This window comes from Pezoporus flaviventris, unplaced genomic scaffold, assembly GCF_033815535.1.
Source record: "Pezoporus flaviventris isolate CSIRO_AGI_PZ_B2104156 unplaced genomic scaffold, CSIRO_AGI_Pfla_v1 ptg000006l, whole genome shotgun sequence".
Taxonomy (NCBI): Eukaryota; Metazoa; Chordata; class Aves; order Psittaciformes; family Psittacidae; genus Pezoporus; species Pezoporus flaviventris.
This window is the reverse complement of record NW_026892554.1, coordinates 15,265,126-15,277,779: the sequence shown is the minus strand read 5'-3', so window position 1 is coordinate 15,277,779 and position 12,654 is coordinate 15,265,126. Positions and strand designations below refer to the sequence as shown.

Below are 12,654 nucleotides of genomic sequence, written 5' to 3'. Positions count from 1 at the left end.
GACAGAAGGACTCTAATCACAGTTCAGCCTCTCCTCCCCTGCCTCTATTCCTGAAGCTACAATTAAAAAAAACTCAGGTGACAGCTGCAATTGATCTGCTGCTCTTTAATAAAAACTAAAATGGCACTTTTGCTTAATATCCAGTTAAGTTTATTAGATGAAAAACTTCACTAACTGCTCTATATTCAAAGTAAATTTTCCTGACAGATCTGTATTCTCGCATATATGCAAACGAAGAAACCTCTGGCATTCATTATTGCCACAGAAGGGGTAGAATCATCTAAAAGTATTTGTAATGCTTTGAACTCATTGTATATATAATGCCTAGCAGTGCTCTAACCACCTGCTTCTGTGCTCTTCTAGTCTGCAATAGGAACACACTTCAAATTAGTCAGACTCAGAACACAACTTCAAAGTTGTTCCACTCGGTCTGATCACAGCAAAGTTCAAAACAGATCCCAAACACGTGATGAAGTACTGCTTACAGCAGTCTATCCACACTGTGAAACACACTGTCAGTACAGTGTGTGCAAAACCTCAAAGTACAAACAACTTCAGTAACATTTCATCCAGAGATTCATGAATTACTGTTACAAGGACTAGATATCCCTACACAAACACATTTCTGTAGCGTTAAAAAACCTATTTTGTCTGGCACTTATCAATTAGTAACACCAGCCCCTGAGCAGAAGGGCAAAACTCCCTCAAGTATTTTAATCACATACTCAGGAAATGCTTCTGAAGATTCTCTATCACAGCTTTCTTCCATTCTACTGCTAAAAAGATGATCAGTGGGGTCCCATCTGCTTGCCTGTGTAACATTTCAGTTGTAGGAATATCCCTATGAAAGTTAAAATACAACTCCAGGTTTCTCATCACACTGTAATATAACGATCAGCTGAACGATGAAGTTTCTCAAAACTTCACAGCAATAGTGGAAATAAATCCCATAATTGCCTTATCAGCCCTGATACAAAATGAGATAAAAAAGACGTATGTTTAACTTGCTGCTTCCTAATGCAATTGCTGGTCTCTGAACTACTAGGAGGGCCCTTTCCCTTTGAGAATCTAAAGCAACTGATACTATCTGCTAGAGTACCACACATGAAATACCAGTAAGAGAGGCAAGCCTCTTTTTCATCTACTTATAAAGACACTTAAGTGAAGGAGAATACAGAAAAATCTTAATTTGACTAGATGATGCATAGGAGGTAAGGTTTTGCAGTAAGAAACTTGTTGGCCGCAATAATACACCAGATTCTACACTAGAAAGCGTGTGCTTAAGTATGCAAGCTGTGAATCAACGGATTACCAACCCTGATATGTCAGGGAAGTACTTCAGGATTCTAAATAGCAAGAAGCAAGCAATGTGAAACCAGACTATGAAGCAACAGCTATTACAGTATTGGCTGTAAATTTACTTTTCAATCCCTAGATGTCAATTCTGGCTACTAACAGAGGGATTCTGAACAGGCAAGACTTGCAGGTTGATTTTTAATTACAATTTCAGCGTTCATTTACAGAGGAGCCCACAATTTTTATTAGATTATCTAATTTTAAGAACATTAAATAATGTGGTTTAGCTACACAGAATACCACGCAGAAACACTGAACATACTCCGCTAAACTAAAATTGGGTCTTTGAGTTTTCATTAAACGGAGTAAGAATATTTTAAATAAACCTACAAACACTCTTTGAAACGTAATATTCTGTAAAAGTCAGTTACGCTGATTTTCCTTAGTTTTCTACTGTAGATTATGTGCAGCATGGGACTGGTTTTACCCTCACACTTCCTGCTGCTCAAAATTATGTACTTTATCACACAGAATTAGGGTGATGAACACCAAATGATGAATAAACAACTCTAGATGGAACTCCAGCTGTGCTGTATGCTGTATACACGCTGTAACAAAGCATCAGTGCTAATTCTCATGCACTGGCTGGAAAGTTGGTACCTTTAACAATCCAAAATTTATTAAAAAAGAATCTAAACTTTAAAAATCAGATGCAGAGGGTCAATGCATTGCAATGCAAGTGGCAATTTAAACTCAAATATGTTTCATTTTACAAGAGCTGAAGTTAGAAATGTTAGTGTCCTATACTGTTTCCTCTTATTTGACAATGAACCTATTCTAGCTCCCTGTCTGGGAGCACCACACAAACACTGGAGCACTTTCTTCTTCAGAATAACCATTAAGTTTTGCAGCAACATATACATGTCCAATTAAATGCAGTAAGCCATTAAGTAATTTTCCTGACAAACAAAATAATTACAATGAGCAATGATCTTAATTTTTCATATGATATTGCCTTACCATTAGAGGAAGAGCCCCTATCTGCAAGTGATGAAGCCGAGGAGGTGCATGGTAGTGGGCCAAGTGAGGATGCAAGGGTCCTGGAGGATAAGTAGCTGCAGTCACACCAGCTTCAATTCCCAGTTCCCTGTCACAAGAACGAAAGTGGCATTACAGTAAAGGTAGATCTTAACTCCTAGATACTATTCCACTGCTTTGGAAAGTATACAATACAGCAGCGCTACCACTACAGTTTTACGTAAGTTTTTTCTAAAAACTTGGTTCTTTAGCAGCGTTTAAACATCATAATGTAACTGAAAGTTGGTTTTGAATCAACTGTGAAGATTTAGTATGATAAATCTGTAGAGCCAACTCCACATTTATCATGTCCAGAAATATAATGACCATGGAGTCTCTGTAGCTCCTGCTGTGGGAACAGCAGCTGTCACGCCTGCACCTCTTCCCTTATTGAAAACAAAACAAACAAACAAGATGTACTTGACCATAATAAATATACTGTGGTACTTAAATGTCACCTTCATGAGTGGGCCTGATACAATTTGAAGTAAGTTCAAAGATGAGAGAAAACAGTATGTAACTCGAATCCAAAACTCTACAAAGAACATAAATGTGCTAATAGTGTTCGGCAATGCTTTACTTGCCTATTTTAAAAATCAACACTGGAAGTAACTAGAGTCAGTAACACTTAATTCCGTTTTAAAATCAATGGATAAAACCCTCTAGCAATAAATTTAAGATACTGAGTACTCAAAACACTATTTCAAAGCCATTAACAGCCTCATCACATTTTAAACTACAGGTGCATGCAGCATTTTCTAAAATCATTATCAGCATTATCAGCACTGTGATCAGCATATTATGGTCTTCTGACCTGAGTCCCGAACAACTAAAACAGTAGCTGATTACTAACCAGGCAGATCTCTCTGGAGCTTGTCGAGGATGGGAAGACATTGTCTGAGGCACATGAATGTGATGCCCATGACCATAATTGGGATGCATTCTGTGAGGATGCGGAGGAGGCCGCTCATGAGCACGTCTGAACAACATAAAACAAGAAGTAAATTTCACGTAATTGTTATTCTCAAGTAAGCAACATCCATGATCAAAACGTTACTCACGGAATTCATGGAATGCATTTAAAATGAAAATAATACTCTGCATACAATAATTTCAACTTTAGATACAAGTTAGAAACTAATTACAGTACAACTATCATATTCAAAGACACAGCCAGCTTCAGCTACTGTGATCTGCCTTTGGCAGACTTCACTACAGAAGGACTGACAAAGCGTTTAGTCCTAACATAAAACTGCAGGTAGGAAAGCAAAGGCCACATGACAGTCATGTTGACATTCAGTCATTCACAGTTATGCTGCAGCTAATTTTCAATAAAACCATAAAAGCAAAAGTAATGAGGGGAAACTTAATACACTAATCAGAGGACACAACTGCCTCATAGCTCAAGTAGTAAGAATGCAGAGTTTTTCCATACCAGCTGGTACAGAACTACAGGTTTGGAAAAAAACCAAATCTTTGGAAACCTACTGGCTGACTTCTGTTGCTTTACCACTTCCCAGTTCCAGAAAGAAATGATTTGGTATTTTTCACTGCATTACTTCCAACAAAGAAAGTTTTCAGGGTTTTTGGTGTGGGTTTTCCTTTTTTTGTTGGGTAGGTTGTTAATTTGGTTTTTATGTCAACATAGAGACTTGGATTGTGTGAGAAGCAGTACAATGTGTTCAGATTAAGTACCACCTTAAACTACTTGACAAAGTACACTAGACATTTTGTAAATTTACCTGTCTAGAGAAATAAAGTTACTTTACAGCACACTGTTCTAATCACTGTAAATTGCCACTTCTCCAGAGAACCCTATCAAGCTTGTATACAGTAGGCTAGAAGTACTAGTTTCCTTCAACAATACAGACCAACATAGGAATAGACTGATCAGTAGAACCTACTCCTAGTCTCATCTTCCTTCAGTTTATACTCTGTATAGATAACTATACAGAAAAAAATCTAGAAGAACATTTTAATACAAAAATACCCACAGAACAACTTCCATTATTCCATAAAAATTTTATGTCATGTAGGCCCATTTTTCCTAAAATGAGTCTAAGATATAAATTTGAAATTATTTCCATGAATGTAAAACTTCCAGGCTGCCTATCCCACAATTTTAGTCTAAAACAGGTGATGAGATTTAAAAACAGAGAATCTCTCTGTTCTACAAATGCAGTGCACCTTCACACGCTGCCTTTTCCACATTTCATGGCTGATTCAAAGACTGTAAGGAAGTTAGAGCTGTTGTACCCACACTTGAGACATGACAGTGAGGACTGCTTTCTGTTCGTATTAGTGTCATAAATCTAGTTTAACAACAGTGGCATCTCTTAAACAGTAACACCAAAGCTGCATCTCAACACTGGTCGCATTTTCATACCGATACTATTCGGTCGTTCTTCTAAAGACGTAAAGGCATAGTAAACCTAAGTACTTAAATTCAATCTGAATTTAACCTGGTAAACAGTCTCTTAACGATAAATTGTTCATTTTGTTTTAAAATGTTCAAAATTTTATATAAATTAGTTATATAAAAAGAATTTCAGCAGCATCAACAAGGTAAAACACAATGTCAAGGAATACATCTGAAAGGAAGTCATGATGTACTTTCCAAGCTGTTCAGCTTGAAAAGGAATTCCTGCCTGTTATCTGGACGATGAGAGAAACAGAAGCTTCTCTTCCATGCCCATTCATGCCTTACCTGAAGGCATTATTCAGAGATGTAAGGGAAAAGGTTCAGTCTTAATGCTCACATGACTCTGGTAGGTATGTAAAGACACCTTTTACCATTGTTTCATACTAGTAGTTCCTAACCATGCAACTAAAGGTTTGAGATTCACATGCAACATTTTACAAACCTGAGGGAAACGAATTATATGTTTAGATATTGCTCTGAGTACATTTGTGACATACGTTGGGTGTTGCATCATTCTTCTTCTCTGGACCTCCATCCTCTGGATCACTTCATGAGGATGTAGCCTCTGTGCTGGAGGTGCTGTTGCAGGGATGTGATGGGATATAGGCTGGTGTGTTGCAGGAAGATGCTGTGGTATTGGAGCAGCTGCACTGGCTAAAGGATGAGTTGGTGGTGGAGGTGGAACAGGATGAGAAGATGCATGAGAGGAGATTGAAGGATGGAAAGGATGCACTGGATGAGGGATAACATAATCTACTTGAGGTGGAGGTTGTGGCTGTGGTGGAGGATTTCCATGAGCGTGAGGACATGCAGAAGCTTGATGGTGAAGAGGTCTGGTCAAAGAAGCATCTGCAATGAAAACATCAGGTGATTTTAATCTGGTCAGTTGCAGGTTATGACTGAAATTTATTTTAAAAACTATCTTTACACAAATGCTTCAATATTATTCCACCAATGTAAAAAGTGGCAGTGGGAATATGTGCCTATCCAATTTTTAAATTAAGTAATTCCAGCAATATACCCTACAAGAAACTCTTACTTTCTGCAGCCAAAAGTATTCCACTTGCCAGTGCTAGCAATACAAAATTAATAATTAAAAAACCCCAAACACACAAACAAGCCCCTGTGTGATGCATGCTGGAAAAGGAATATATGGGGAGAAAGTTTACTTCAAGTTTTTTGTTTATTTTCAATACCCACCCTGCCCACCATTCTGTAGAGACACAAAATCCGAACAAAGAAATCACAAACAAATTAGTCCACTTTCTGAGCTTGCTCAAGCAGAGTTCACTGGGGGAATGGGATGGGGTATGGACCAAGGAAAACAAAATGAAGAGGCACTGCTAAAATACAAAAGGAGATGAAAAATATTTTCACAGTAGATACAGTTTTTGAAGTCTGAATATTATTAAGGTCACTGAGAAGAAAATACTTTAACCTCACCTTGATGCCATTCAAATCCTTTACACAACCTGAACTGTTTAAATATATTTCTTAATATATGTTTTGCTAGGCAAGTTCCAAGATCAAACCAAGCAGGTAGTAATAGTTTTCACAGGCAGCCAGGGAAGGTGTTTTCATGTTTGACTGGGTCCTTCCCCCATGTACCTGGTACTTACAAGGAGAATGCATATAATGCCGACAGGAAGAGAGTGATGCCTGAGGAGGAGGTTGAGGCTGTGGCTGCGCAACCATACTTGATCCATATCCATCTATTGTTATTGATTGGCTTGGGCCAGCACTAGCCTGGTGCCCATAAATTGCAGTTCGAGAAGATGAACCAGGACAGCAGGGGTCAAAAGCAGATGTTCCATGAAAAGCACCACTTCCATGACTTCTTATAGCGCTGCTGCTTAAGTCTACTGGCAATGCCTGCTGGGTAAACAAACCATCTTTTTTCAAGCAATTCTTCAGACATTGAAAATAGTAACCCTCGAACAATGTGATTAATAAAACCCAAATCAATCACAAGCAACTCAGATCCAAATTTTTAAGTTTTAAGGCTCAATTCTGGAACATTCTTTAAACTATAGTTGACATTTCTTACTCCTAAGTTCTTGAATCTGGTGAGAGAGACCGAATTCATTACACCATGCTGTGTAAAATACAAACCCCAAAACCCCATGATGGCTAAGTCAGTGAGTATGTGGGAGCTACATACATTAAAATATTTGGAGACAAAACCCCTTATCTTTAATGTTTTCAGTTGCGGAAATGTATTACACTTAAAACAGAAACTAGATTAACAGTTCTGCATGATATAAATTAAGTTTCCTCAGTATTGTTCTTAATAATAACTGTCTTGGTTTAGAGCTGTGGTTTTAATTAAGTCTTAAAACCCAATGGTTTTAGAAGAGCAACTCTCTTACATCTTTTATAAACAGAGCATTAGATTTATTTATTTTTTTCTTCTCCTAAAGCAGCTGAAGCATTTGCATTGCAAAACTGCTATGATCACCAGAGTGTATTTCAAGGTATTTATGTTTGGTTTGCTTAAACAGCCACTATTATCTTACAGTCGTTAAAAGGATGTCAGCTGTCAGTGATAGGATTATGACTGTAAAATTTCAGGTTTTGTGTGTCCATATATTATAGCTCAAATTTTCTCTTAGTTCCCTTCTGTAATGCCTGCTATAGAACAAACATCCCATTCCGTTCTCTCATAAATGCAATGACTTGAAATGACAAAGGTGGAGTCACAAGAATTAAACATGCCTGGTCATGGTAACTGGTGCCAGAACTGCTGCTTGCTCCACAAGGTGCAGGCACTGGAGGTGGCCTTTCAACAGGGCAGCTGGAGTCACTGAATGAAGGAGATAGTGGAACAGCTGGATGAGGGTTGTGGTGGTGGTGGTGGTGATGCTGAAAGTGGTGGCCATGCTGCTGAAAGCAGCTTGTGTGTGGGTGCCCCAATGCATGATGAGTCTGTGAAGGTCCTCCACAAGGAGAATGCTGAGGGCAGCACGATGGTAACCTTGGCATGGCTGGAGGGCCAGTTTCAAGTGTTGTATTAGATGCAGCTCTTCTGATATCATCTTGAAGATAAAGAAAATTTGGTATTAAAATGAAAGAAATTAGTAAAGCTGATCACCATAAAACTGCATCTTAAATAGAAAAAAGTATTGTACTTCATGATATTATACTTCAGACAAATAACTGACTGAAAACCAGATCTAAACTAAAACAAAACAAACTGGATACAGAAAAAGATTTAGGCATGCCTTTCAAATGAACTAAAGGAAAATGGTTCAGGTGGATGTACTCAAGTGAACCACTGACTCTTGCCGTATTCCACTTATTTAAGCCATGTTATCAGCAGGGAAAGGAGGCAAAATTGTACCTGTTGTTAGTGCATAAGGACCTCAAATTCTTGTGCAGCTGTGATCAGCTCAGATTTTCTGTACCTCACCTGACTTGCAGATAGCATCCATGTTTCAGGTATGTTATGAATGCTATGTAGATACAGTTTTACTACAGGTCGGTATCTAACAGGTCTGTATAAATGTGCTTCCAGTCAGGTAATATACAGGGATATTCAAGGAATGTACATACCTCCTTCACTTCCTTACAACACACATTACAAAACACCCCTGTAACACATTGCAATGGAAGAATCAATTCCCTGTGAACTATATTCTACCTCCTCAGAAAGTAAGGTGGTTCATTGGGTACAACTAAATAATTCCTACAGGCAAAAGCAGAAGGCTTCAGCACAACTTCCTTCATCTCTGGGGAGAAATCAGATTCCTGTCCTCTCAAATCACTACTGTAACGTTCAGTAGTTAAAGTTCACATGCCATTTAATCTAGAGAACGACCATTAACCTCCTTTGTACCAGGGGGCAACACAACAGTTTAGAAAGCTCTCATTCTGTACCTCCAGGTGAACTACCAGCAGTGCCGCCACTGGGAAGACTAGCACTCGTCTCTGGTGTTGCAGAGGGTTGGATGTTGGAGACGTCTGGAGATGAATCAGAAGTCTGCTGAGATGAATCAGAGGTCTGCTCTGAGGCAGACCTACTAGAACTGTTACTGGTAGAAGAACTGGTGACCTGAGGCTCCACTCTAGCTGGTGTGGTTGGCACAACTGTAGGCTCTAGCAAAATAAAAAAAGCTTTCATGTTCCTTAAGCTTTAAAAGCAGCTGGTTTGATTTGGTTTTGTTCTGTTTTTGTCTGGTTGGTTGGTTTTGGTGAGGTTTTTGGGTTGGTGTATTTGTTTATTACTGTTGCTGTTTTTAAATAATTTTACAAGAAATTCTCAATTCTGGTCTTGCCAGATGCTGAGCAAGTTGGAACACAAGAACCTGACAGGTACAAAAGACAAAAGTTAATTCTGTTTCACTTGTGCGTGGAAAAAACAGCATTAGAAAAAAAAATTAACTCAAATTTTAAGGATTAATATAAAAATCAAGTCCCAACCAAATCTGACAGATCAAGTTTTATTTACTGAATAACATATTGCTACAAAGGAAATTAAATTACTTTGGTACTTTGTGATCAGCATTTGCTGAAATCCTTTATAAATCCAGAGGCAAACTACTCTCTGGTTATTACCATTTTTTTTTAATGCCTACAAAGCAAAGACTTCTAGATAACTAACCAAGAGCAGCATAATACCATCTAAACTAAACAGTGCTACTTTACAAACTTCAGTCATTCCAGATGCAGAGTACCAAAGGCTAGAGCAAGATAAACTTGGTTTCTAGACTCAATTAAAAGCAGATTCATTAAATCAGTATTTGAAACTTCTGTTAAAAGTACATGTATGTTCATTTTGCATATTGTAAAGGTAATAGTTAAGAATATATTTAATATAGAGGGAGACAAAACACTTCGTAAATCTTGTTCTCTACTACACAGCTGTAAACAGGTTAAAATTTAAATGGATACTTGGGGGCAAAATTCAAATCTAGTCTTTAAAACATCTGCCTTTGACTGCAAGTTTGAATTTATCTCTGATTACTGAAGAAGGCAATGACATGACCACGAATATGAGATACCATAAAAGGGAATATCATCAGAAACAGCTCAGGTTTGCTTTGCTAATGAAAATGCCTGCATGGATGTCAGGGGGAAAAAAAAGGGAAAAAAAAGCATCACGGCACTTCAAATAATTTTTACACAAAGTTTCGAAACACAATATGACTAGCTTTCAAGACTGCTCTCTACATCTACTAGGTGTATGAGCAAGTCACAGGAACAAGCTTATCTCCCTTCTCACAAGTCTTTGAACTCATTACATTAAAAAACCATGACCTGTTACCTACATTTAAAATCCTGTGCATTTTAATGTGGCATTCAAATATACTGGATTTTATTTACAGGAAAACATTTTGGGAGAAATGTATTAATGTTCAAATTCAGAAAGAAAAACAGCATGCCCTATAGGACACCTATAGCCTAACATGTCCATGTGATCACACAGTGGCTCAAGGCTGGATGCTAATATGTTCTGAAAGCAATCCTGCAGTCAGACAGTTCTCAATTCTAACAGCCTCAATCACCCTGCGAGCCTGTTACTATGTGGACTCACCATCAGCAATACAGACAGTTCTGTCCCATCATAAATATACACACTACAAAAGTAAAAGTTCATTGAGCAATAGTATTTTTAAAAATAATTTGATTCCTGAATTTAAGACTAAATTTTATAATTTAAAATGTTTAAAGAGTACAATTAAAGCAATAGATGGCCTTTACTTTGCTCTTATGAGACCCCATTTCAGTTTTGTCTGCAGTTCTGGTATCCTCAACATAAAAAGGACATGAAGCTGTTGGAGCAAGTCCAGAAGAGGCACATGAGGATGATCGGGGGCTGGAGCACCTCCTGTATGAAGGCAGGCTGAAAAAATTGGAGCTGTTCAGCCTGGAGAAGGGTACACAGAGACCTCACAGCAGCTTTCCAGTATCTGAAGGGGGCCTACAAGGATGGTGGAAAGGGACTGTAGTGACAGGACAAGGGGGTAATGGGCTCAAACTTAAACAAAGGAAGTTCAGGACAGATATAAGGAAGAAGCTCTTTACTGTGAGGGAGGTTGCCCAAAGAAGTGGTAAATGTTCCATACCTTGCAGTGTTCAAGGCCAGGTTGGATACAGTTTTGGGCAACATGGTTTAGTGTGAGGTGTCCCTGCCCATGGCAAGGGGGGGTGGAACTAGATAATCTTAAGGTCCTTTCCAACCCTAACCATTCTCTGATTCCCCTTCATTGATACAGTTACGATACTTCATAGTAAATCTATAAAGAAAAGAATCTGTAAATTAACCCACCCTCTTCCTTAAAAACCATCAGAAAACAAAAACCAATTACGACTCTTCCAACTCTCCAACCCACCCCAAAAATCAAGACAATATGAAGAATAAGGTATTGCAAGGTACTAGCTTGCAATATGCTAAGGGATGGAAGCACAGCAGGACAAAACTTTTGTTAAAAATTAAAAGTAACATGAACCCAAGAAATCCCCCAAACCACCACCAACAGCAAAAAATGAAACTGTAAAAAAGTACAAGAGCTTTAGTTTCTCCTTCTCAAATTCTGATAATACATGGAAGTTGCTCTTATGATTTTCAGCAGAAACAGATTTATTAAATGCTAGCAGATTTTAATGTTAGGAAACAAAGGTTACAGCTTCAGAAACCTAACAAACTTTACTAGTTTGGGGTTATTGGTTTGTTTTCTGGCTTGTTTGGTTTTTGTTTTGTTGGGGATTTGGTTCTGGTTGGATTTTTTCCTTCCTTTTTTTAAAGTAATTTTTACTCCAAAGCCTACAAGAACAGTAACTATTCCAAAGCACAAGGAGTAATAGATTTTACAGTGTTGAAGTGCATATTACAAAAGAAGCAGTTCCAACCTGTTCTATAATTTCTGCCTGGTGAGTCAGCCTTCAAACACACACGACACATACTCAGGTCAGTTTTGGAAGAAAAACTGTATCTAGCAGACCCATTGGGGATGGATAAACTTTAATTTTAAAAGTAAAGCCACAAGAGGGTTTTCTGACAGGCCTGGAAATTGGTTTGTTTAGAATTAAGACATTTTCATAGAATAGTTTTGTTGTAAACAATGCAATTAATTTCTCTCCCCTTACACTGATCATCCTGCTTCTGAAAAGGGAGGAGATTTCTCAGATCAATGCAACTTACCATCTTCATCCACTGTAAGGTCCACTACTTCTGCTGCATTCTGTCTCAGCGGCTGTATGACTGTGGAAATCCTACTGCGGTTCCGCTGTTCTTGAGGTCGTGCAGCATGAGAACTAGAGCTTTGTCCCCAGTGTGATCTTGTGTGTCCAAGTGTTGAACGAGACCTTAAAACAAGATAACACCTTAAGCACTGGCCTAGTTTTTGCCAATATTAATTTTTCTCCTTAGTGTTTGAGAAGACTTGTAGTATTTTTTAATTATTATTTAGTCTTTTTATTACTAGAAAAGCATTCTCTTGTGTTGGAATACCCCATTCCTCCACATTCACTACATGTGTACTTACAAACATTACTGCAGCCTTTACCATATAACATAATGGCAAATACTCAACAAGGAGAGTTTAAAGGTCTTTAAACCATGTTACTGTGAAATACATACAAGAAACTTATAAAAAAAATTCACTGTGAAACTCTACAACCACAGTCAGGCAGCAGTTACTTCTGATGTCATGTTTTAGCTTTGTTAACAGTAAATAAGGTCTCCAAATCCTACACTATTCCTATGCAATCTGAAACAGCGGATTTATGAATGCTGGCTGAACTGTAAAGACAACGAACATCTGTAAATATTAAGTAATTGTGCATGTTAACTTGGGACAGAATATTTTCAGAAGGTCATTTTCGTATTTTCTATTTCAAAAATGTCTTAAAATCTCTGG

General features: G+C 37.9%; 1 protein-coding gene across 8 annotated transcripts in view; it reads right to left on the bottom strand.

Moving 5' to 3' along the window:
- Nucleotides 1-12,654, bottom strand: part of RNF111 (ring finger protein 111) — a 53,353-nt gene that overhangs the window by 8,690 nt on the left and 32,009 nt on the right. For 5 of the 8 annotated variants that reach the window (XM_061447094.1, XM_061447097.1, XM_061447095.1 and 2 more), the window contains 7 exons: nt 11,937-12,100; nt 8,672-8,890; nt 7,511-7,830; nt 6,415-6,670; nt 5,293-5,644; nt 3,227-3,352; nt 2,317-2,443 (listed from right to left, as the gene is read on the bottom strand). In XM_061447094.1, the coding sequence (XP_061303078.1) occupies nt 2,317-2,443; nt 3,227-3,352; nt 5,293-5,644; nt 6,415-6,670; nt 7,511-7,830; nt 8,672-8,890; nt 11,937-12,100 (1,564 nt within the window). Of the gene's footprint in view, nt 1-2,316; nt 2,444-3,226; nt 3,353-5,237; nt 5,645-6,414; nt 6,671-7,510; nt 7,831-8,671; nt 8,891-11,936; nt 12,101-12,654 lie in introns of those variants that run through there. The other 3 variants (XM_061447091.1, XM_061447093.1, XR_009742234.1) reach the window with 2 other exon arrangements.